The sequence below is a fragment of the Bos mutus genome, chromosome 15 (genome assembly GCF_027580195.1).
Source record: "Bos mutus isolate GX-2022 chromosome 15, NWIPB_WYAK_1.1, whole genome shotgun sequence".
In the NCBI taxonomy this organism is placed as follows: domain Eukaryota; kingdom Metazoa; phylum Chordata; class Mammalia; order Artiodactyla; family Bovidae; genus Bos; species Bos mutus.
The window spans coordinates 41,828,818-41,852,222 of NC_091631.1; the positions used below are offsets into that span (position 1 = coordinate 41,828,818).

The 23,405-nt window shown below is 37.2% G+C and overlaps 1 protein-coding gene across 1 annotated transcript in view; it reads left to right on the plus strand.

The window, feature by feature from the left end:
* PDE3B (phosphodiesterase 3B) overlaps positions 1–23,405 on the plus strand; it is a 167,595-nt gene that overhangs the window by 106,359 nt on the left and 37,831 nt on the right. The window contains exons 3-5 of the mRNA XM_070383989.1: positions 6,597–6,845; positions 9,646–9,788; positions 16,436–16,542. Of these exons, the coding sequence (XP_070240090.1) occupies positions 6,597–6,845; positions 9,646–9,788; positions 16,436–16,542 (499 nt within the window). The remainder of the gene's footprint in view (positions 1–6,596; positions 6,846–9,645; positions 9,789–16,435; positions 16,543–23,405) is intronic.

Consider the following 23,405-nt stretch of genomic DNA (forward strand, 5'->3'; position numbering starts at 1 on the left):
TGGTGTCATCTGCATATCTGAGGTTATTGATATTTCTCCCAGCAATCTTGATTCCAGCTTGTGTTTCTTCCAGTCCAGCCTTTCTCGTGATGTACTCTGCATAATAGTTAAATAAACAGGGTGACAATATACAGCCTTGACATACTCCTTTTCCTATTTGGAAACAGTCAGTTCTTCCACGTCCAGTTCTAACTGTTGCTTCCTGACCTGCATACAAATTTCTCAAGAGGCAGATCAGGTGGTCTGGTATTCCCATCTCTTTCAGAATTTTCCACAGTTTATTGTGATCCACACAGTCAAAGGCTTTGGCATAGTCAATAAAGCAGAAATAGATGTTTTTCTGGAACTCTCTTGCTTTTGCCATGATCCAGCGGATGTTGGCAATTTGATCTCTGGTTCCTCTGCCTTTTCTAAAACCAGCTTGAACATCAGGAAGTTCACGGTTCACATATTGCTGAAGCCTGGCTTGGAGAATTTTGAGCATTACTTTACTAGTGTGTGAGATGAGTGCAATTATGTGGTAGTTTGAGCATTCTTTGGCATTGCCTTTCTTTGGGACTGGAATGAAAACTGACCTTTTCCAGTCCTGTGGCCACTGCTGAGTTTTCCAAATTTGCTGGCATATTGAGTGCAGCACTTTAGCATCATCTTTCAGGATTTGGAATAGCTCAACTGGAATTCTATCACCTCCACTAGCTTTGTTCGCAGTGATGCTTTCTAAGGCCCACTTGACTTCACATTCCAGGATTTCTGGCTCTAGATCAGTGATCACACCATCGTGCTTATCTGGGTCATGAAGATCTTTTTTGTACAGTTCTTCTGTGTATTCTTGTCATCTCTTCTTAATATCTTCTGCTTCTGTTAGGTCCATACCATTTCTGTCCTTTATTGAGCCCATCTTTGCATGAAATGTTCCTTTGGTATCTCTAATTTTTTGAAGAGATCTCTAGTCTTTCCCATTCTCTTGTTCTCTATTTCTTTGCATTGATCACTGAAGAAGGCTTTCTTATCTCTTCTTGCTATTCTTTGTAACTCTGCATTCAGATGTTTATATCTTTCCTTTTCTCATTTGCTTTTCGCCTCTCTTCTTTTCACAGGTATTTGCAAGGCCTCCCCAGACAGCCATTTTGCTTTTTTGCATTTCTTTTCCATGGGGATGGTCTTGATCCCTGTCTCCTGTACAGTGTCATGAACCTCATTCCATAGTTCATCAGGCACTCTATCAGATCTAGGCTCTTAAATCTATTTCTCACTTCCACTGTATAATCATAAGGGATTTTATAAGCTAATATTATATTAATTTCAATAATAATAAACACTAAGCATCTCTGAAATTATAGCATAAGTTAGGAGTTAACAAGTTTTTTCCTATTAAGGGTCATATCGCAAATATTTTAGCATTTACAGGGACACACAGCCACCTATGTGCGCCCCCCTCCACTCCCGCAATAACTGGTAAAATGTAGAATTTATTCTTGACTCTGTGTACAAAAACAAGAGTTTGCCAAATATATAAGCTGATGGGAAATAATTTAAGTTAAACTTAAAATTATAACAAATACTTTGAATATTCAGTTCGATTGGAAATAAATCAGGTCATGTCAGTCTCTTGCTCACTATGCTGCAATCTCACCCAAAATAAAAACTAAAGTCCTAATCACGGACTTAAAAGACCCTGCACAATAAGGTCCCTTCCTTTCCTCCCTTTTAGTTCTCTGACTTCATCTACGCATTCTTTTTCATTTACTCTGCCCCTGCTACACTGGCCTCTTTGTTATTCCTCAAACTAGCCAGACAGGCTTCTGCCTCCGCAGATTTGCACGTGCTAGCCTGTATGCTGGAATGCTCGTTCACATTTGTCGGGTTTTAACATCATAAGTAGTGCATTCTTTTCAGTGCCCTCCATCACTTCCTTTCTCTTTTTCTTGCTGTGTTTCTCTCTGGCCTGCTCAAAATCTGTGACTTTCCATCGTCCATATTCCTTATTCTAGAATCTGATGTTCTCAAATATTGGTTCCAACATGCTTCTCCAACCTTATTTTGTACTGCTCTTTTCTTTTTTTAAATATATAACATATATATATATATATTACACTCCCCCCCTCCCACACACCCCTACCTGTGATAGGATATCTTATAACCGTCACCCAACAGCAAAAGGTAATGTAGACTTCCAACCTAGCCACAGACTGTGATGCTGGTAGGCTCTTCCTTTCTTCAAAACTGAATGAGTCTTGCCAACAACACCAAGGGCAAATTGATCTGGAACTCCATTCATATGAAGTGGCCAGAGAAGTATGCTCATTCTCTACTAAGCATGAGACTCTCCTTCCCCAGCAAGGCAGGGGGTGGCCAGGTCTCCCCAACACAGGTGCCCGGCCCAGAAAGTGCTCTTTGTCCTGTGACCTGCAGACTCCCTTCCCCGACTTTGCAGTAGATAGCCCAACCTGGGGAGTTCCTCAGTCGTGGCTGACTCTTTTCGACCCCATAGACTGTAGCTTGCCAGGCTCCTCTGTCCGTGGAGTTATCCAGGCCAAAATGCTGGAGTGGGCAGCCATGCCCTTCTCCAGGGGATCTTCCCAACCCAGGGGTCAAATCAAACCCAGGTCTCTCACATTGCAACTCCCACCCCTAGGCACCAGCCCTGGTGGAACCAGAAGGAAATCAAGCAGACTAAAAATACCACTGTGAATGCCCTGAAAATTAAATTTCATTAGAACTACAGCCTGAAAAAAGCAGTATAGGACATAGTACTAAACCTAAACAGAAAGATCACCTCTTACTATAAAAGGTGTAAATAGGACCCAGAGTCTTCTAGCATAGTTACCAAAATATTGACAAGAATTTTGAAAATCACCTGTCATATCAAGAACCAGGAAACTTACAACTTGAGTGAGAAAAGACAATCAATTATTAACACCAAGATGAATCAGATTTGAAACTGACTAGAAATTATAATAGATTTAAGGGACTAGATCTGATAGACAGAGTGCCTGAGGAACTATGGATGGAGGTTCGTGACATTGTACAGGAGATAGGAATCAAGACCATCCCCAAGAAAAAGAAATGCAAAAAAGCAAAATGGCTGTCTGAGGAGACCTTACAAATAGCTGTGAGAAGAAGAGAAGCAAAAAGCAAAGGAGAAATGGAAAGATATACCCATTTGAATGCAGAGGTCCAAAGAACAGCAAGGAGAGATAAAAAAGCCTTCCTCAGTGATCAATGCAAAGAAATAGAGGAAAACAATAGAATGGGAAAGACTAGAGATCTCTTCAAGAAAATTAGAGATACCAAGGGAACATTTCATGCAAAGATTGGCTCAATAAAGGACAGAAATGGTATGGACCTAACAGAAGCAGAAGATATTAAGAAGAGATGGCAAGAATACACAGAAGAACTGTACAAAAAAGATCTTCACGACCCAGATAAGCACGATGGTGTGATCACTCACCTAGAGCCAGACATCCTGGAATGTGAAGTCAAGTGGGCCTTAGAAAGCATCACTACGAACAAAGCTAGTGGAGGTGATGGAATTCCAGTTGAGCTATTTCAAATCCTAAAAGATGATGCTGTGAAAGTGCTGCACTCAATATGTCAGCAAATTTGGAAGACTCAGCAGTGGCCACAGGACTGGAAAAGGTCAGTTTTCATTCCAATCCCAAAGAAAGGCAATGCCAAAGGATGCTCAAACTACCACACAATTGCACTCATCTCACATGCTAGCAAAGTAATGCTCAAAATTCTCCAAGCCAGGCTCCAGCAGTATGTGAATCATGAACTTCCAGATGTTCAAGCTGGTTTTAGAAAAGGCAGAGGAACCAGAGATCAAATTGCCAACATCTGTTGGATCATTGAAAAAGCAAGAGAGTTCCAGAAAAACATCTATTTCTGCTTTATTGACTACGCTAAAGCCTTTGACTGTGTGGATCACAATAAACTGTGGAAAATTCTGAAAGAGATGGGAATACCAGACTACCTGACCTGCCTCTTGAGAAATCTGTATGCAGCTCAGGAAGCAACAGTTAGAACTGGACATGGAACAATAGGCTGGTTCCAAATAGGAAAAGGAGTACGTCAAGGCTGTATACTGTCACCCTGCTTATTTAACTTCTATGCAGAGTACATCATGAGAAACGCTGGGCTGGATGAAACAGAAGCCGGAATCAAGATTGCCGGGAGAAATATCAATAACCTCAGATACGCAGATGACACCACCCTTATGGCAGAAATTGAAGAAGAACTAAAAAGCCTCTTGATGAAAGTGAAAAGAGGAGAGTGAAAAAGTTGGCTTAAAGCCAACATTCAGAAAACTAAGATCATGGCATCAGGTCTCATCACTTCATGGCAAATAGATGGGAAAACAGTGGAAACAGTGTCAGACTTTATTTTTTTGGGCCGCAAAATCACTGCAGATGGTGACTGCAGCCATGAAATTAAAAGATGCTTACTCCTTGGAAGGAAAGTTATGACCAACCTATACAGGATATTAAAAAGCAGAGATATTACTTTGTCAACAAAGGTCCGTCTAGTCAAGGCTGTGGTTTTTCCTGTGGTCATGTATGGATGCGAGAGTTGGACGATAAAGAAAGCTGAGCACCGAAGAATTGATGCTTTTAAACTGTGGTGTTGGAGAAGACTCTTGAGAGTCCCTTGGACTGCAAGGAGATCCAACCAGTCCATTCTAAAGGAGATCAGCCCTGGGATTTCTTTGGAAGGAATGATGTTAAAGCTGAAACTCTAGTACTTTGGCCACCTCATGCGGAGAATCGACTCATTGGAAAAGACTCTGATGCTGGGAGGGATTGGGGGCAGGAGGAGAAGGGGATGACAGAGGATGAGATGGTTGGATGCCATCACTGACTTAATGGACATGGGTTTGGGTAGACTCTGGCAGTTGGTGATGGACAGGGAGGCCTGGTGTGCTGTGGTTCGTGGGGTCGCAAAGAGTCAGGCACAACTGAATGACTGAACTGAACTGAGGAATTTTAAAGTGGCCATCATAAAAATGTCTTAATAAGCAGTTACAAATCTTTTGAAACAAGTAAATGAAATAGAAAATCTCAGGAAAAAAAGAAAATAGAAGTTACCAAAAAAGGGGGGAGGAAGCTTATAGAGCTACAAAATGCAATAATGGAAATTAAAGCAAAATGAACAAAATCTTAAGCACCTGGATTCATAATCATCTGTGTCTGAGCAGGAGAAAGAGTGAGTTTGAAAAAGTATCTGAAGAAATAATAGCTGAAAACTTCCCAAATTTTGCAAAAGATGTAATTCTGCAAATTGAAGAAGCTGAGCAGGGACTTCCTGGATGGCCCAGGGGCTAAAACACCGCACTCCAGTGCAGGGAGCCTGGGTTCAATCCCTGGTCAGGGAAACAGATCCGACATGCCGTAACTAAGAGTTTGCACTCCGCAACCAAAGATACTGCATACTGAAACTAGGACCTGGTGTAGCCAAATAAATAAATAAATAAATATATGTATATATTTAAAAGCTGAGTGAATCTCAAATAGTATCAGTGTTTCCCCCAAAACAAATCTTCTGTAAAATATGTTAATTAAACTTTTGAAAATTAAAAGCAAAGAAAATATATTGGAAGCGGCCAGAGAGAAATGACACACGGCCTATAAAGGAACACCCAAGTCAAATGACAACAGATTTCTTAGAGTGTGGGAAAACAGATACTGTTGTATACAATTTGTGGAAATACTGGTTTGACCAACATATGTGAGGGTAGTTTTATAGTGGTTTTAACATGTTCATTTACTTTGCTTCAGTAGTTCAAGTTAACGGGAAGCTATCTATCAGAAATATGCTTAATTATCTACAGTGACGTATTAAGAGAGGTGTTCGCTTATAAAGACTAGAAATAGCTGAGCTATGGCCCAATAATGGGGAATGTTTTAAAATAAAGTAATACAAAATAATACTTAAGAAAAAAGAATTCCTCAAAGAGCAAATACATTATTAAGCTAATTATTGGTCTAACTTTCATAACACTTCTCAATTTAAAAATGTGGTGAGGATACATAACTGTGAACTCAACAGATACTATGAATAGTTATGAACTATAAACACACCCAAACGTAAATTCAAGGTGCAATAAAACAACAGAAGTAACATTTAATTCACTATTCTGATCACCAGAGCACTGATTTCTGTGGGTAATTGAGTTGAACATAATACATATGTATTTTTGAAAAGTAAAAGTATATGTATTTATCAATGAAACATTTATAAATTAAGAAAAATGTATTTTCTGTCTATTCTTCAGGACTCAGCCTCATGTTATTCCTTCCGTATTAACCATTCAGTTCAGTTTATCACTGTCTCCTTTGATACCACATGAGATATACTAATGAATAATGTAGAAAAAAATTAAAGTTCACAATATCTGTTATATACTTCATCAAAATTTTAAGCTTAGAATCATACTGCTTATATCATTTATGCTATGTCCAAATAAGTGAAAATTAATATTTAATAGGATTCAATTACTTAAGCTATTGTTAGATGGACTTTGATTTAGTTTTTTTTTAATTTTGTGTCTAACAAATATGTTATTTTATGTCTTGTTTTTTTTTTTTCTTTTCTAGATTTCTGGAGGTGGAAGTGGAGTTGATCTTTCAGTGCTAAATGAGGCTCGCAATATGGTGTCAGATCTTCTGGTTGACCCCACCCTTCCTCCACAAGTCATTGCTTCCCTACGGAGTATCAGTAGCTTGATGGGTGCTTTCTCAGGCTCCTGTAGGCCAAAGATGAATCCCCTCACACCATTTCCTGGATTTTATCCCTGCTCTGAGATAGAGGACCCCGCTGAGAAAGGAGATCGAAAACTTCACAAGGTCAAAATACAATAATCAGCCAGCCCTATTTATCATGTTTAATAATGTTTTTGAATTAAAACTGCTCCTTTAAATCTTAGATAAAATAGAATTTCTTTTTAAAGGGCTGGGTTCCTTTATAGTACATTGAGTTGCTTGGGACTTCAGAGGTAGTTATAATTTCAAATAGTTCAGTATGAAGCAAGCTTTCAGTTTTCATTCTGAATAATATTACTGTAATTAGCAGTTATAACTTCATTGGTAACAACTATTTTTTATTATCTTTAAGAAGCAGAGAACAGAAGGAAAATTTATTTTCAGGCTGTACAGCAAACTAGTAGTCAAATTGTGTCATTAATCTATTTTATTTTTTGGAAACCAGGAATTCTTTTTGGACCAATAAAAAAAAAAACGATCATTATAATAGTCGTGAAATTCCATAGCATTAAACTGATTTTCACATTTTTTGGAACTCTCTACCTACCCACTGAAGATTACTGTAGCCCAATAGGCACTGATTTTTCCATCACTAGACATGGGATTGATTTTTCTTTAAATATCACTGACTCAAAATAGGATTTCCTTTAGAAAATAATAAGTACTATTCTAAATAGGTATATATTATGCATGTTCAGAGTGCTTTTAATTCTTTTATTTGGCTATCAATAGTCAAATTGATACCTTTACCTGTAGTTAATATCATAAAACTTTAAAAATAGAAATATTTTAGAGATTATTTTAACTGCTTTGTTCTACTGGTTAAAGAAACTAAGAGAAGATGAAATTCCAATCAGTTAATTTTCATTGTAATAGTGTATACAGAGTTTAGAAAAAGTTAAATATAGTTTTTGGAGACTTTGATCATCAATTCATTTTGTTAATTCTCAGCATTGTTATATAGAAATGTTGAAAAATTAAGTAAGCCTGATTAGGGCAAAATTTTGGTAATTATTGATCACAAATCTGGATCATAAGTAGTTGTGATGCTCTATTTTTAAAGTGTATAGAATAGCAGCTGCCTTATTCAAAACCCAATGGTAGTTACACACATTTTTTTTAAAGCACTCTACCCATGAGAAAAGGATTAATCACAGCATCAAATAGGGATAGCAATAACTTCATCAATAAAATAATTAATACATTTTGAGTTATTAATGGTTTTCATTTGGTATGTTGCTCTTCCTTTATATTTTCCATTGGCATTTGAGGTTTCAAATAGTAATTTTAAAAAGTAATAATTCTTAAAACTGTTAGGCATAAAAATTGCATTGAGGGAGTTCACTGGCAGCCTCGTGGTTAGAATTCCAGGCTTTCACTACTGTGGCTGGGGTTCAGTCTCTGGTTGGAGAACTGAGATCCTGCAAGCCATGCAGCCAGGCAAAGAAATTTTAAAAATCACATTGATATCAGTATTCTGTTTGTTACTATGTTTACTATGTAGAAAAGTGTACTTGTACATTTTAGAAGCATTTTAAACAAACAGGATGCCTAATTGCCTCATTTCCTGAACGAAATCTAGGTAATCAGGTTTATTTCAGTACTCCAATTTACTGATAGAAATAAGTCACAGAAGAATCAGGAAGTAACCCTTATTTCTTTTCTTTGTGTTCTTTTAACTTCTTACTTAAATTTCATATCTACTTTATCTCTGCTTTGGAAAAGAATATAAAAAGCCTGGTGTTACTTAAAAGAGCAAAAGCATTTATGAAAAAAGTAAAGAAAAGGGACTTAGAAGAGATGATTTAAAGTAAATGTCTTATATGCATGATAAGAACTAAGAAAGATTATATGGACCTAAATTATAGTCAGAAAGGATGGTACATAAACAACTTTTTCAATGTAAATGTAACTAACATGTTACATAAACATTTTTTTCAGTGTAAATGTAACTAACACTGAATCTTTATAAAATCAACATCCTTGGGAAAACTTAAATATAAGACATATTTATCTCTCTGAGATGGTTTCATGTCTGCTCATAGGGGAAATTCATAAGAAGCAGAAACGGTTTTATGTCAATTTCACTAAAAAACCTATTCAGAGTGGTCAAAAATGGAATATTCTGGGTTAACATTTGGATTAACCAGAGAATATTTTCAAAAATTAGGATAAATATTCTTAATGTGAAAGGTGTTCTGAATTTAATGTAGTCATTAATTCAGAAGCTCAGAACTCTGCAGTTTAGCCTCTATGTACATTAGCATTGTACTTAAAATACAAAAGATTTAGGAAATAGGGCTCATCCCCGATTCTAAGCTTGGCCTCTAAAAGTAGTTTTTTCAGGGTACATCTACTTTTAAAATTGTCAGTTGCTTATTTCTCATAAAACTATGAATAAAATGTACAAAAGAAAAAAATTTTGGTTAAACTATCAGGAATTCAGAAACCAATTTTTAAATAGGAGGAAGGTAAATAAAAGAGCAGTATAGAATGTGATATTTGGAGTAAAACATATTCATTCTGCTTCTCCTATACATGCTAAAAATGTACAGTTGCTCCCTGAATGATGTGGGTTTGAACTGTGTGGGCCCGCTTGTGTGCAGTATCTTTTTCAGTAGTAAATACTACAGTTCTACACCATCTGCGGTTGGTGGAATCCATGGATGTAGAATCTCAGATATGGAGGAAGAACATGTAGGGAGGGCCCGCTGTAAATGACACCTGGATATTCAACTGCATGAAGGATATTGGTGCCCCTAACTCCCAAGTTGTTCAAGGATTAGTTGTACTTTGTACTGATATTTTCATGTACCATCTTTAGCATCACATTTACAGCATGTTAAAGGGTAACAATTTTAACCACTGTTAAATTATTCAACAGGGGCTGAACAGTAGGAATAGTTTACCAACCCCACATCTGAGGAGGAGCTCGGGAACCTCAGGTCTGCCACCTATCGACCAGACTTCTCCAAGGTGGGAACGCAATAATGGCAAACGGCCTCACCAAGAATTTGGCATTTTAAGGTAAAATCCCAGAGCGTTTTCAAGAAGCCTGAATCTCTTACAGCCACTCTGTTTCTGTGAATGAAGTGTGAAATAATTCTGAAAGCCTAAAGGAACCCTGGAAATGTTTTAGGTATAGGACAGCATGGTTTGTAACGTGGCCTGGTAGAGAAACTGATCCTTAAAAAGAAGGTAATCTGCCTTCTCCACCCAAAACAGGCAAGTTGGGTACAAAGCATGCTGGAGACCTAAGAACATGAACCAGGGAGGCAGTGTAAGAAAACGAGAATCGGTTTTAGATGTGAAACTGGGAAAGCCACGGTAGAGGTGGCCAAGTTAGAGGCAGTCATCATCCACGGCTGAGTTTTCATGTCGGTCAATAGTTTCTGACTTGTGAAAGCAGGAGCACCCCCAAGGTTCACCCCAGATGCTGCCTCAGACGTGAAGTATATCGGTAGCAGGACACTTTCAAGCCCTTTCCTACTGGGGAATTAAGACTACTAATACATTCCGTATCCTGTTGAGGATTTATCTGGAACTAAGCAGTGCTTATCCTGCAAAGGAAGTGCATCGGTAACTACAGCCAGGTGAGGCTGGGAGATAGCAGGACCTGATCTTCTGAATGTAAGCATATCCATTTACTCTGCAAACAAAGGATTCGGTACTTTGCCTTTTAATGGCCAGGACAGATATTTATCTCCTGTGTGAGTTATAGGCGTCTATGTAGTCAGTTATATAACCATAGTTAATAAAATTGTAATCAATGTAAATTTCCTATTAAACCATTCTTTTAGGACTGAGCATGTGTTGGTCTTTAATAACTTGATCTGTGTAGTTACACATTTGAAACAGTAGGTGGCAGTGTTGGATCAGAGCTATTTCTGTTCAACTGTATTAGCATTTTATATATGAAATATCAGAGAATTGTAATTTTCCAGATTCTTCTGTGATTTATTAATTTGAATCTTCTGCAATACGTTCAACTAAATGAAACTGCATTTTTGTAAAAGAAAAACAGTGAAATGATATATAAAACAAGAATGGATTCAAGTGTGAAGAGAACGTCACAGGAAAATGAGCTTTGGTCCAAAGCTTGCCCAGAGCTTAAACATGATAATAGTTTTTGTTGCTGTTGTTTTTTTTTTTTATAACGGAAGCAGGATATGACGAAATAAATGACGTTAGGAACTGAAAATACGACAGGTATTTCTTAACCCTGGGAGACATCATCTTGAGAATAGTTTTGAGTTTAAGAAAGAATGATGAAAATGATTCTATTTTTTCATCTTTCCGTCACACTGACGTAACAGCAACGCTTTTAAAATTAAATGTCTGATACATTGAGTTAAGGTTATTTTTATCCTACTGCCTCCACATAATCGATAATAAAATAGAAACATGGTCCAAGGAAAACTAATTTTTATATGAACACATCTCAGAATTAAAGGTAAATGCAGGCAGATTCAATATATTTACTTAATATTCATTAGAACAAAATTATTATGCCTCATAAAAGATTTAGAACTTTAAAGTATAAAGTAATTGGTGGTATTATGAAACATCTCCTTTAAAGAGGCGAGGTTAGAAGGAATTTTTCTAGGGTGCAGAAGCTGAAGCTGCTCTGTAATGAATCTCTAAGTGTACTCTGAACATAGGGTAAAGGGGAACATGTGAAGCATTTACAAGCCTCTTCCTTTTGAAATTCAAGTCTCTGGATCAGTGCTGTCCAGTAGAGATGTCACGATGGGAATGTTTTATAGCTGTGTGTCCAGTTTGGTTGCCGCCAGGTATGTGTGTCTGTTGATCACTTGAAATGTGTCTATCATGACTAAGGAACTTAATTTAAAGTTGATTTGATTTTAATTAGTTAAAATACAAAGAGCCATACTCAGCTGTCATACAGACCCAAACGGCAACCGTATTAGACCGCATAGCTATAGATCTTTAATGTATGGTGACGTTTTGTTTGGGGACCTTCAGGTTTTAGAAGCACAGAACTAACAGGCTTGTGACTGAACTCATGAGGCATTTGTTTCAAATTTATTAGAGTGCTCCAGAATGGAGAGCACATTTCCTGGTTTTGATATGAATGTAGCTCTACATTCTGATCATAAGCTTCTCTATGATTTTAAATGACCCTGCCCATGATTTCAACATGATGTAAATATTGAACCTCTTGTTCCCTGAAACTGTGTCTGAAACCTCATTTCTCATCTCTCCGGCTGCTTTTCCCTCTGTTACTGTTATTCTGTCCTCATTTCCTGGCACAGTGCTGGCTGTAATCCTCTCGTTTTGTGGTTGCTTACAAAACTGATCTACCTAGAAAACCTTGGTGTTGTCTTTACATCCTGTTGCCTTACTCTACAGATAACAGCTGTCACGTCTAATCTCCAAAGCTTGTTACCATTCTGTTCCCTTTTCCCTTTATCACTTTGCCTACATTATTTCATGCTTTCATTATTGCTTATGTGGGCTGTTGAATTATCCTTCCCATTTCTAATATTCTTCACTACCCAATCCATCTTCTACCTTCCACCACAAATTGTCCTTAAACAAAATTGTAATTATATTGTTTCTTCTAATCATTAAGTTTTTGAACCTTTATCGTGCCTGTAGAATACTGTCCCAATTCCTAGCCTGAGATTTGAAATTCTGTTAATCCCTCATGACAAAGCTACACCCTTACTTAGAAAAATTAAACAGAGATAGATGAGCAGTCCCTCAAAGAGGAGTAGAAAAATGGTTTGGGGAGCTCTCTACATGAAAATAACAGGCACATAAGTTGTGTTAGAGTCTTCCTTAAAGAAGACACTTCCTTGAAGAGGAAACTTCATTGAAGTTTTCTCGTAAAACTTTTTTAGTTTCACTCCCTTAGAAAATTAAGCTGAATTATACTTTTTAGCTGCCTTATTTGTGTAAAGTGTAATACAGGACTTAATTTTGCTTTTTTTTTTTTTTTTAATGCTTTGCCTGGAAAAAAAAAAAAGTATTATAAACTTTGTGATAGGTATACTAGGCAAAACATAAGAAGAGGTAGTTCTAGTTGAACAGCCGCTGTGTTACCTATTCTTCTTGCCACTGTTCATCTCGGAGAGTACTTGAGAGGTTAATTAAGAAGGCCATTACTTTTTAACACTAGAATAACTCCAGTATCACTTTCATTTATCTGAAACTCCAGGCAAGTTAAACTGTTTGATATTCCCTCTGTTTGTGCACATGTGTGCCCCTCTACCTAGAATAGACCTCTCACCCTTACTTCTGTGTGTCCTTAAAGACTGGGCTCAGATGTCACAGCTACAGAGTAACACCCTGACACCCCCTCCTTTGTTCTCTAAGGAAAAGTAATCTGTTTTGCCTCTGAGTCTCCTTAACACATTTTCTTTGCTCTTTCATGGAAATTTTCATTTCCTACCTGTTTTAGACATTACGACCCTTCTGAGACCTGCTGGACTACTGTGAAGAGTTTGGGATTACATTAGATCTTTGAAGATAAAAAGCTGCTTAACAAGTATCCTGCAGGAGTATGCTATCCACATGACACTGGATACTGTTTTCTGCTTCAGTTTCAGACGTAGGATGAAGTTTTGCTGGTCAGGAAATTCCAGCAAGGTTGAATTTATGTTTTGAGTTAGCTGACAGTTGAATTATCCAGGCACAGCGTTAGTATCTAGAGTTGAAAGCTTGGCTGAACTGTTGTCCATGGACTGCTGGGACCCAGACCCTCCCTGTGGACAGACGGTACAAATTCAGAGCTCACAGCCCATTTCCTTTGAACAGATTTTCCCTGGGGAAACACAGGCAAATCCCATACCAAAACTTTGAGGGCTATCAGCTGTAGGTACTCCCACACCAAAGAAAGAGGCTTGCCTTTAACCTATTCTGATTCATCATTCATCATGGAAAGTGCTCTTTAATTAAACCTAATAATGTTGCCTGGCAATAGTATGTCCCCTAAATAATGTACTTGGGAACCAGCTTCTCAATTATGTGTCTCATAATTTATTAGCGAATTATACTAAAGCCTGGACCCTATTTGAACTGCAGAGATTCAAGACAGCTAACTGGTGTCATCCCACTCAGTTCTTAAGATAATGACTCTGCAAAATCTGGACATTGTACAGCCAACAAGTTTTTACAGCTACTTAAAAAATAATAATACATGAAGTGATATAAACCTTGTCAAGGTAATTTGCATTGATTGTCTTAGAAATCAGCTGTTAATATATGGTTTAACTCTATGACCATAACATTTGACATCTCTTGCAATGTAATTCTGACTTTAATCATCTTCCTGCCAACTATTAATAATCACTGGGACTCCTAGCCTATCTTGCCCTCTATTTTCTTCAGTATTGTTTTATATATCTTATTACAGTAAATATTTATCTGGTTTTAGGCAAAGAATTAATGGGATGATTATGGAACTGAGCTGAAAACCTGTAATTTGACCTATACTTCTCAATTCTAAACAACTAACCATTTTAATTACTAGAAGACACCCCCTCCTCGCCCCCCGTTCAGGTAGAAGACTAGGGAGTGTGCTTCAAGGCTCTTCTGTGAAGGAGAAAAACCTGTCTTTGTTTTGAATATTAATAAGGAAGTAGGTGTTGGTAGAGTACACAGATTGTTCTATTTGAATATTGCCCTGGGTGGCATTGCTACTCTTCTTTCCCCATCTCTCCCACTCCTTTTGAAGGCAATGAATATTCAAATACAAAGAATGATTGCACACTGGTAGGGAGATGAGTTTATTGAGTGTTATTATGTACATACTGACTCTTTTTTAAATGCTGTGAACAAATTATTATTACTATTAGCTTGAGCAAAAAAATTACAAAATCTAGTGGAGAAGGAAATGGCAACCCACTCCAGTGTTCTTGCTTGGAGAATCCCAGGGTCAGAGGAGCCTGGTAGGAGGCCATCTATGGGGTCACACAGAGTCGGACACTACTGAAGCGACTTAGCAGCAGCAGCAGCAGAGGCTAGATGTTATCGTAGAAGTTCTTTATTCTAAACCTCTAATTTTAACAGATGGAGAAACACACAAAAATAACATCAGAATTGTCTTGTGGAAAGAGCATACACTTCAGAGTCAGAGAAATTTAAGAGTCAGAGAAATTTGAAGTTGAATTTTATCTCTGCCACTGTGAATTTTAGCTTAACACAATACTAAGCCTCTCAAAGCCTCAGGTTTCTTATCTAATAACAAAGTGGTTCAGATGACTAAAAGAGATGAAGTATGCAAATTACCTAAAATAATGGATGATACGTAATATTTAAAATAGTGCTATTATTTTTATAATTTTTATTCACGAAAATTTTTCTGTTGATAAATTGGTTGCCAACTGTTTTTACAAGCCTTCTGTTTGTTATCCAGAATTTTTTTCTCTCATAAGATTATAAGACAAACTAGATTTAGAGAAAAAGGCCCAAAGAAAGCCCCAAAGCAGGAGTTAGCGAAAGAGTCCGTTCACTCAGAACTGGAGAGAGAAAAGATCTGTTCTCTTGAAAAGTGAGAATAGCAATCTAAAGACAAGATCATTCATTTAATCCAGTAATGTCTCCTGAACACCTTTACCAGGCACTGACTGTGCTATATCCACAACTGAATGAAGAGGTGTATCTTATGGCCCCTGAAAGGAATTCACAAGTTAGTGAGGCATAAGAATCTGTGAACACTGAAACTGTAATATGGTATGGATATATATAGTAACAGACATGGACAAAAACCTCTAAGGTCACAGAAAAATAGATCTTTCTTGAGTAAGGGTATGGGAGTACACAAAAAATGGAGTTGGAGGGAGGGGGAAGCTTACTGAGAACTCAGCCTATACTAACAAAATGTTGAGTGAAAAATAAAGACTCGAGATTTGTTCTTAATCCTGTGGCAAATTGCCCACATCAGCGTTGACTAACAGAAGAAAACAGGCTAGTGAATATCTAAGAAAGGAAGTACTATATGTATGGCCCTCGGCCAAGGGCTTTAAAATATGTAATCTTAAAATGCATTTTATATATCAATTGGTATACTGTGATTGCTCACCTATATTTAATTTCTTCATAAGAACCCTAAAACCTACAATAAATATTTCAGTTACAGGATATGACTGTGTTAATGGGCAATCAATTATCTGTGCAGAAGGGGAGCAGAAGATGGTGAAAAACTGTATGTTTTAGGTCAGTAATTGTCAGTGAGGTCCCTGGACCACCTAAGCACTTGTCAGACATGCCAATCTGTGACCTTTTCCCAGACCTATTGAATCAGAAATCTTTGACTCTGAAGTGTATTTCACCAGTCACTGGTGAAATCCAGTGATACGGATAACCTGCTTCTTTCCAGGGTTCAGCAAATTACAGCCTATGGATCTAATGAGGCCCATACCTGTTTTTTTGTCAATAAAATTATATTGAAAACCATGATTATACTCATTTGTTTATCATTGGTTAAGGCTGTTTTTATACCGCAGTGGCAGAATTGAGTAATTGCAGAGACCTTATGGCCTGCAAAGTCCAAAGTGGTTACTACTCGGTTCTTTACAGAAAAGTTTGCTGGTGCCTGGTTTACTCTGGATGTATAAGCAGATATTTGCTAATGAATTGAAGACCATAAGGAAAAAATGAATTTTTCATGTTTTTAAAAATCTTAACCTGTTATCTTTCCCTTTTAGTCAAGGATGCTATCTAAATGGGCCTTTTAGTTCAAATCTACTGACAGTCCCGAAGCAAAGGTCATCATCTGTATCGTTAACTCACCATGTAGGTCTAAGAAGAGCTGGTAAGAAATCATTCTTTGTGACTTAAATATGGGAGGTCTCAAACTATATGGTAGTGCAAACTTTTCATTACCTATTAATAGCTGAGAATATATTTTCTCAGATACGAACAGAAACTATTCTTAGCTGAGAACAGGGTTTTAATTACCTATTCATAGATGAGATGGTTGGATGGCATCACTGACTCAATGTACATGAGCTTGAGCAAACTCTGGGAGATAGTGAAGGACAGGAAAGCGTGGTGTGCTGCAGTTCACGGGGTCGCAAAGAGTCGGACACGACTTAGCAACTGAAGAACAACATTCATAGCTAATTTTGAATACCATTTTATGTGTTCTGAGTTAACATAAAACTAAGCAGTTTGGGTTGGCTATTAGTTGACAATTTGCTCATTCGTTAATTTTTGAACATATACTATGTATCAGGAACTTTGTTAGACACTAAGGATTCAGGGATAAAATATAGAACTATTTAACCTGAATAGTTGTAGACAAAGAACAAAGGAAAACCCTCAGTAAAGGGCATTCTTTTGTAGCATGGTCATTGTAGAGGGAGAAAAAAAAAACTTAATATGAGAGTAGGAAAAATCCTGACTGTATCCTATATCCTAATAAACCAAAACAAAGCAAAGTGAAAGCAAAGTCGCTCATTCGTGTCCAACTCTTTGCGACCCCATGGACTGTAACCAGGCTCCTCCATCTGTGGGATTTTCCAAGCAAGAGTACTGGAGTGGGTTGCCATTTCCTTCTCCAGAGGATCTTCCTGACCAGGAATCAAACCCAGGGTCTCCCGCATTGTAGGCAGACGCTTTACCATTTGAGCCATCAGGGAAGATATATCCTAATAAGCCACCCTTAATAGAATCTTTGGGGGTGAGGTGGGGGCTGTTAATTGACATATTGTTTTAGGTGTACAACAAAATGATTTGATGTTTGTATATACTATAAAATGATCACCATAATGAGTCTACTTAACATCTGTCACCATAGTTACAAGTTTTTTTCTTGTGATGAGAACTTTCAAGATCTATTCTCTTAACTTTCAAATACACAATACAGTATTATTAACTATAGTCACCAAAGATGATGAAATGGCATATTTAAAGTATTGCAAAAACAAAAATTGCCAACCTGAAATTCTTTATCCAGTGAAGATATCCTTTAAAATTTAAGGTGAAATAACAAGTTTTTTTATACAAAAAAAGGTAAAATGTATTGCTTGTAGATGTGCACTACTGAGAATTTAGCAAAGAAAGTTCTTTAGGAAGGAGGAAAGTGATCCACATTGAAGCATGGATCTGCAGGAATGAATGAAAAGCACTGGGAAGCCTAAATATGTGGGTGCATGAAAACAATGACTCCCTGCAGTTTGCATAATGTATAAAGAAGTATATGGAAACAATGGCATAAAGGGTGGGGAAAGGGGTACATTGGATATACTAGCAGTGATTGAAAAGTACTAAAAAGTTCTTAAACTTAAAAGAAACTAATACTTCAAAGATGTACACTGTAATATCCAGTGTGACAGTCAAATAAAAAAAGTGTTAGTTGCTCAGTCGTGTCCAGCTCTTTGCTACCCCATGGACTGTAGCCCACCAGGCTCCTCTGTCCATGGAATTCTCCAAGCAAGAATACTGGAGTGGGTTGCCATGCCCTCCTCTAGGGGATCTTCCTGACCCAGGAATCAAACCTGGGTCTCCTGCACTGCAGATAGATTCTTTACCATCTGAGCCACCAGGGACAAAAATAGGAGCAAAAAACTAAACTGTTGCAGAATTTTGGAAGTTAACAAAGGCCAGAGAACACACTAGAAATCATCTGTACAAGAGAAACTAACTACTGAACCTTGGTGAGGCATTGGGTTCTGTGACAATTTAATTGAAAGCAGTTCCCAAACCCTCTCTCCCCAGCTCGGTGGTACTACAGCTAAAAGCCACTAGCTTTGCAGTCATTAGAGTCTGACCTCTTTAAAAACTGCATTAAAAGCAACAACCTGAGAGTACAGTAAATGTTTTGTCCAAACTCACTGGAAAAAGTCCTTGTTCCCAGGTTGTTGTGGATAATTCATTTGACTGAGAGCTCAGCTCTTCAGAAAAATAACAGCAACAAAAAACACCCACACCCTCTGCCAGTAACATTTTGAGTGGGTAAAGCTGTGATATCAGCTGAGGCAAACAAGAACTGACTGGAAATTTAAAAGGAAATCCTGGACACTAGATGACCACAGGAAAGTGAAAAGCTCTGGTATATTCCTGAAGATCTACTAGGCTGAGCACATTTTCAGGGCTGTGCACATGCTCAGGAAAGATCTGTGAAAAAGAAGGCCCTGGTGGCTCCACCTGTAGCTGACCTTGAAGTGCTGCACAAGCAGGAAGTAAAAGCTAAAGCTGTTTTGTAAACTGCCTGGAAATTTGAAGTTGTAACTTTTCAAACATATTCTCATCAATAGATGACGACACATAGGCAAGACATTTAAAGAAATTTTCTGTCTCAACTAAATCATACTGACCCACGGGTGACTCTAAGAAGTCAAGCATAAATCAAAGAGGAAAGGGGGAAAAAAGGCATCAGAGCACTCAGTGGCTACACACCTCAGTGAAAAAAAATCTACATTATGAGTTCAGGAGATCACTCAATGAATAGTCAGAAATAAAATGAACAAATACAAAATAAGCCACATAAACCTTGAGGGTGGGAGAGATCTGATACTAGAATTGTTACAGTATAGTATCTAAAATGTCCAGTTTTCAATTAAAAAAAAATTATGAAGCATGCAAAGAAACAGGAATTTTTTGCCATGTAGACAATGAAAAACAGCCAACAGAATTTCCCTGAGTGAGCTTGGAGTTTGGATTTAGCAGTGGCTTTGAATTTGCTACCATTATATCTTTAAAGAACTTAAGGAAACCATAAAGTAAGAAGAGTATGACAACAATATCTCACTAAAGAACGAATTTAAAGAACTAGAAATTATATGATAAAATTATAAAATAATTTAAATAATTATAAAATAGTCATCACTTCTACTCAATATTGGGTTAGAGGTCTACCCTGAGAAGTTTAGGTAAAAACAAATGAAAGGAAGATGTAAAACTATTTGCAGACAACATCATCCTATATTTATAAATCCTAAGAAATTCCTTAAAACCTATTACAACAAATAGACAAATTAATCAGTGTGGCAGGATACAAAATCTGTATGCAAAAATCAGTTACATTTCTATATACTAGCAATGAACAGTGCAAAACTGAAATTAAGAATTCCATTTAAAGTTAGCATCAAAAAGAATAAAATGCTTTGGGATAAATTTAGCAAAACAGTGCAAGACTTGTACACTGAAAACTATAAAACGTTGAAATTAAAGAAGACCCAAATATGATTTTGTTGTTGGTACTGCACGGCATGTGGGATCTTAGTTCCTCATCCAGAGACTGAACCTGAGCCCCCAGCAGTGGACGTGTGCAGTCCTGTCAGGGAATTCCCAGATAAATGGAAAGATATCCCATATTCATGGATCAGAAGACTTGGTGGTGTTAAGAGGGCAATAGTCCTCAAATTGTTCTAAACTTAGTACAATCCTTAACAAAATCTGTGCTGGCTTCTTTGCAGAAATTTGACAAGCTGATCCTAAAATTCATGTCAGAATTCAAGGGACCCAGAGTAGCCAAAACAATCTTTAGTAAAAAAGAAAAAAAAAATGGAGATTCATTCACACTTATAAATTTAAACTTGCTACCAAGCTGTGGTTATCAAGACACTGATTGACAGTGACACTGGCCTAAGGATATTCCAAATCAATGGAGTAGAATTGAGAGTCCAGAAATAAACCCTTACACGGTCAACTGATTTTCAGCCAGCGTGCCACAGTAATCCAGTGGGGAAGGAATAGTGTTTTTAATAAATGATGCTGGGACACCTGGATAGATACACATATGAAAAAGAGTGAATTTGAACCATATCTGTCATCATACTCAAAAATTAACCTAAAATGCTCATAAACTCAAATGTAAGTATGAAACCATAAAACTTGTAAAAGAAAACATAAGAGAAAATCTTTGTGACTTTGGATATTCTTAGATATGACACCAAAAGTACAGTGCATGAATGAAAAAAATTTATAATAGGAATTCATTAAAATTAAAAACATTTGCACTTCAAAAGACACCTAAAGAAAGTGAGAAGACAATCCATAAGATGGGAGAAAATATTTGCAAACTATAATTTGAAAATGAACTTGTGTATTCAGAATAGACAAAGATGTCTTCAGTTCAGTTGCTCAGGCATGTCCGACTCTTTGCAACCCCATGGGCTGCAGCATGCCAGGCTTCTCTGTCCATCACCAACTCTCAGAGCTTGCTCAAACTCATGTCCATTGAGTCGGTGATGCCATCCAACCATCTCATCCTCTGTTGTCCCCTTCTCCTCCCTCCTTTGATCTTTCTCAGCATCAGGGTCTTTTCCAGTGAGTCAGTTCTTCGCATCAGGTGGCCAGAGTCTTTCAGAAGACATCTTACAACTCAGTAATAAAAACACAAATGATCTCACTAAAAAATTGGTGAAAGATTTGAATAGATGTTTCTCCAGAGGAGTTATACCAGTGGCCCTTACCCACATGAAAAGATACTCAGCATTATTAGTCATTAGGGAAATGCAAATCAAAACCACAGTGAACCATGACTTCACACCCACTATGGTGTCTATAATTCTCAAGGCAGTTTAACAAGAATTGGAAAAATATTCAGAAGTAGGAACACTCATACATCATTGATGGGAAAGTAAAATGCTACTGTTACTTTGGAAGACAATTTGGCAGTTCAGTACTTGAATAGAGAAATAAAATTGTGCTATATTCATACATACAATTTTATATGTCATTCAAAATGAGTGAACATGTGAAATATCTTTTAAAAATGTTGAGTAAAGTAAGCAAGGCATAAAAGCATTTATACTGCCTGATTCCATTTACAAAGTTCAAAGAAAGTGCAAAACTAATCTAAATTGTTAAAGAGATATATATGTGGTACAAATATAAAGAAAGACAAGAAAAACAGTACCATAATGTCAAAGTAATGCTTTCCTTTAATGAAAGGACTGAGAATTAGATACTGGACATGGGTTTCTGATCTCTGGCCATGTTTTATATTTTAGCCTGAGTGGTGAGCATTCCTGTTATAACTTTTCTGTACGTTATATTTCACAGTTTAAAAGGTTTAGAATAAAAATGGTGACTCTGTATTGTAGAAAGTATTTCTTAAGGGTTGCTAAGGGTTTTCAGTACCATTCTGTCCTCCTCAAAAGCTTTTCTACATTATATCAAATTTCTACCCTAAAATTAGTTTATCCTTTATTCTTCTCAGCCTGTTTGTCAGAGTTTTGGACACTCACTAGGAGAATCCCAGGGATGGCGGAGCCTCGTGGGCTGCTGTCTATGGAGTCGCACAGAGTTGGACACGACTGAAGCAACTTAGCAGCAGCAGCAGTATAATTAGAGAAAAGAATGCTGAAAATTGGAACTTTAGTCTCCAGTTAATAACTAACATTATTTTGGCAGGCAAGATAGTTCCCCTCTCTAGTCCTCAGTTTCTTCTTCTGAAACATTTAAGTGTTTGACTAGATTATTTATAAAAATCTTTTTTTCAGCCCTAACATTATATGAAATTATAGGAGCCTCTAAACAGGTCAGTTTGATAGAACAGCAGCGGCAGCCCTGCATATGTAAAATGCAAATGCTGTTTAATACACAGGGTTATTATGAAGATTAAATAAAAGAACACACATTGTATTTGTCAGGGTTTTCCAGAAAAACAGAACAGGATGTTTGTGCATGTGTATATAGCCATACATACACACACATATATTGGAGAGGGGGACAGTGATTGACTGATGGATGGGCATTGGCTTGGCAGATTGCCAGGTCCAAAACTATTAGGGCAGGCTGCCAACCTGGAAATTGTAGCAGGAGTCAGTATTGCAGTCTTGACTCTGAAGGCAATCTGAAAGCAAAATTCCTTCCTCTCTGGAGGGGCTCAGTTTTTTTTTCTTAAGGCCTTCAACACATTGAATGGGGCCAACCCACATAGCAATGGGTTATCTGCTTTATTCAGTCTAGTGATAATCACATCTGAAAAATACCTTCACAGCAACATCTAGACTAGATTTTAACCAAACAACTGTGCATGATAGCCCAGCCAAGTTGACACACAAAATTAACCATCACACACATCTGTAACTGTGTCTGAAAATACCATGATACCTTAATAACTGTTATTTGCTTTCTTCTCTGATTCTCACTTTACTTAAATCTTTTTTTTGAAATAAAGTTTTAAATCTACCTACACTTCTCCAGATACACCCTTAGTTCAAGGCACCTAGCAAAGGCTCTTGAATAAATCAACAGGATTAGGGATGTATTTCTGAAGCACTTTTTCCCTCTTATTTTAGCACTCACTTAGCACTTGTTTGTATTTTCCACTAGCCTTTTTTAGGGATGGCATCTTTTTCTCTGCTGTGAAACCCAGCACATTTTCCAGCATATAATAGGCTCTCAAATACTTGTTGAATGAATGAACGAGCTCGGAAAGATGTAGATTTTATTTAAGGGATCTGCTGTTGTGTTTATATAATTTTATCATATGCTCATATAATTTTATCATGCTCAGCTTGCTTAGTGCTACTAAGAACTCTGTTTCCAAAATAAAAATGAATTTTATTGTATTGAAACAATACAGTAAAGATGGTAAAAATGGATAATCAGGCTGGTAGGGACACAAAATGTGACAGATGAAGATCAATATGGATTAGGAAAATCTGTGCCACACATTATCGTGTACACATGTTATTATCATTATTATGTACATTTTCCTCG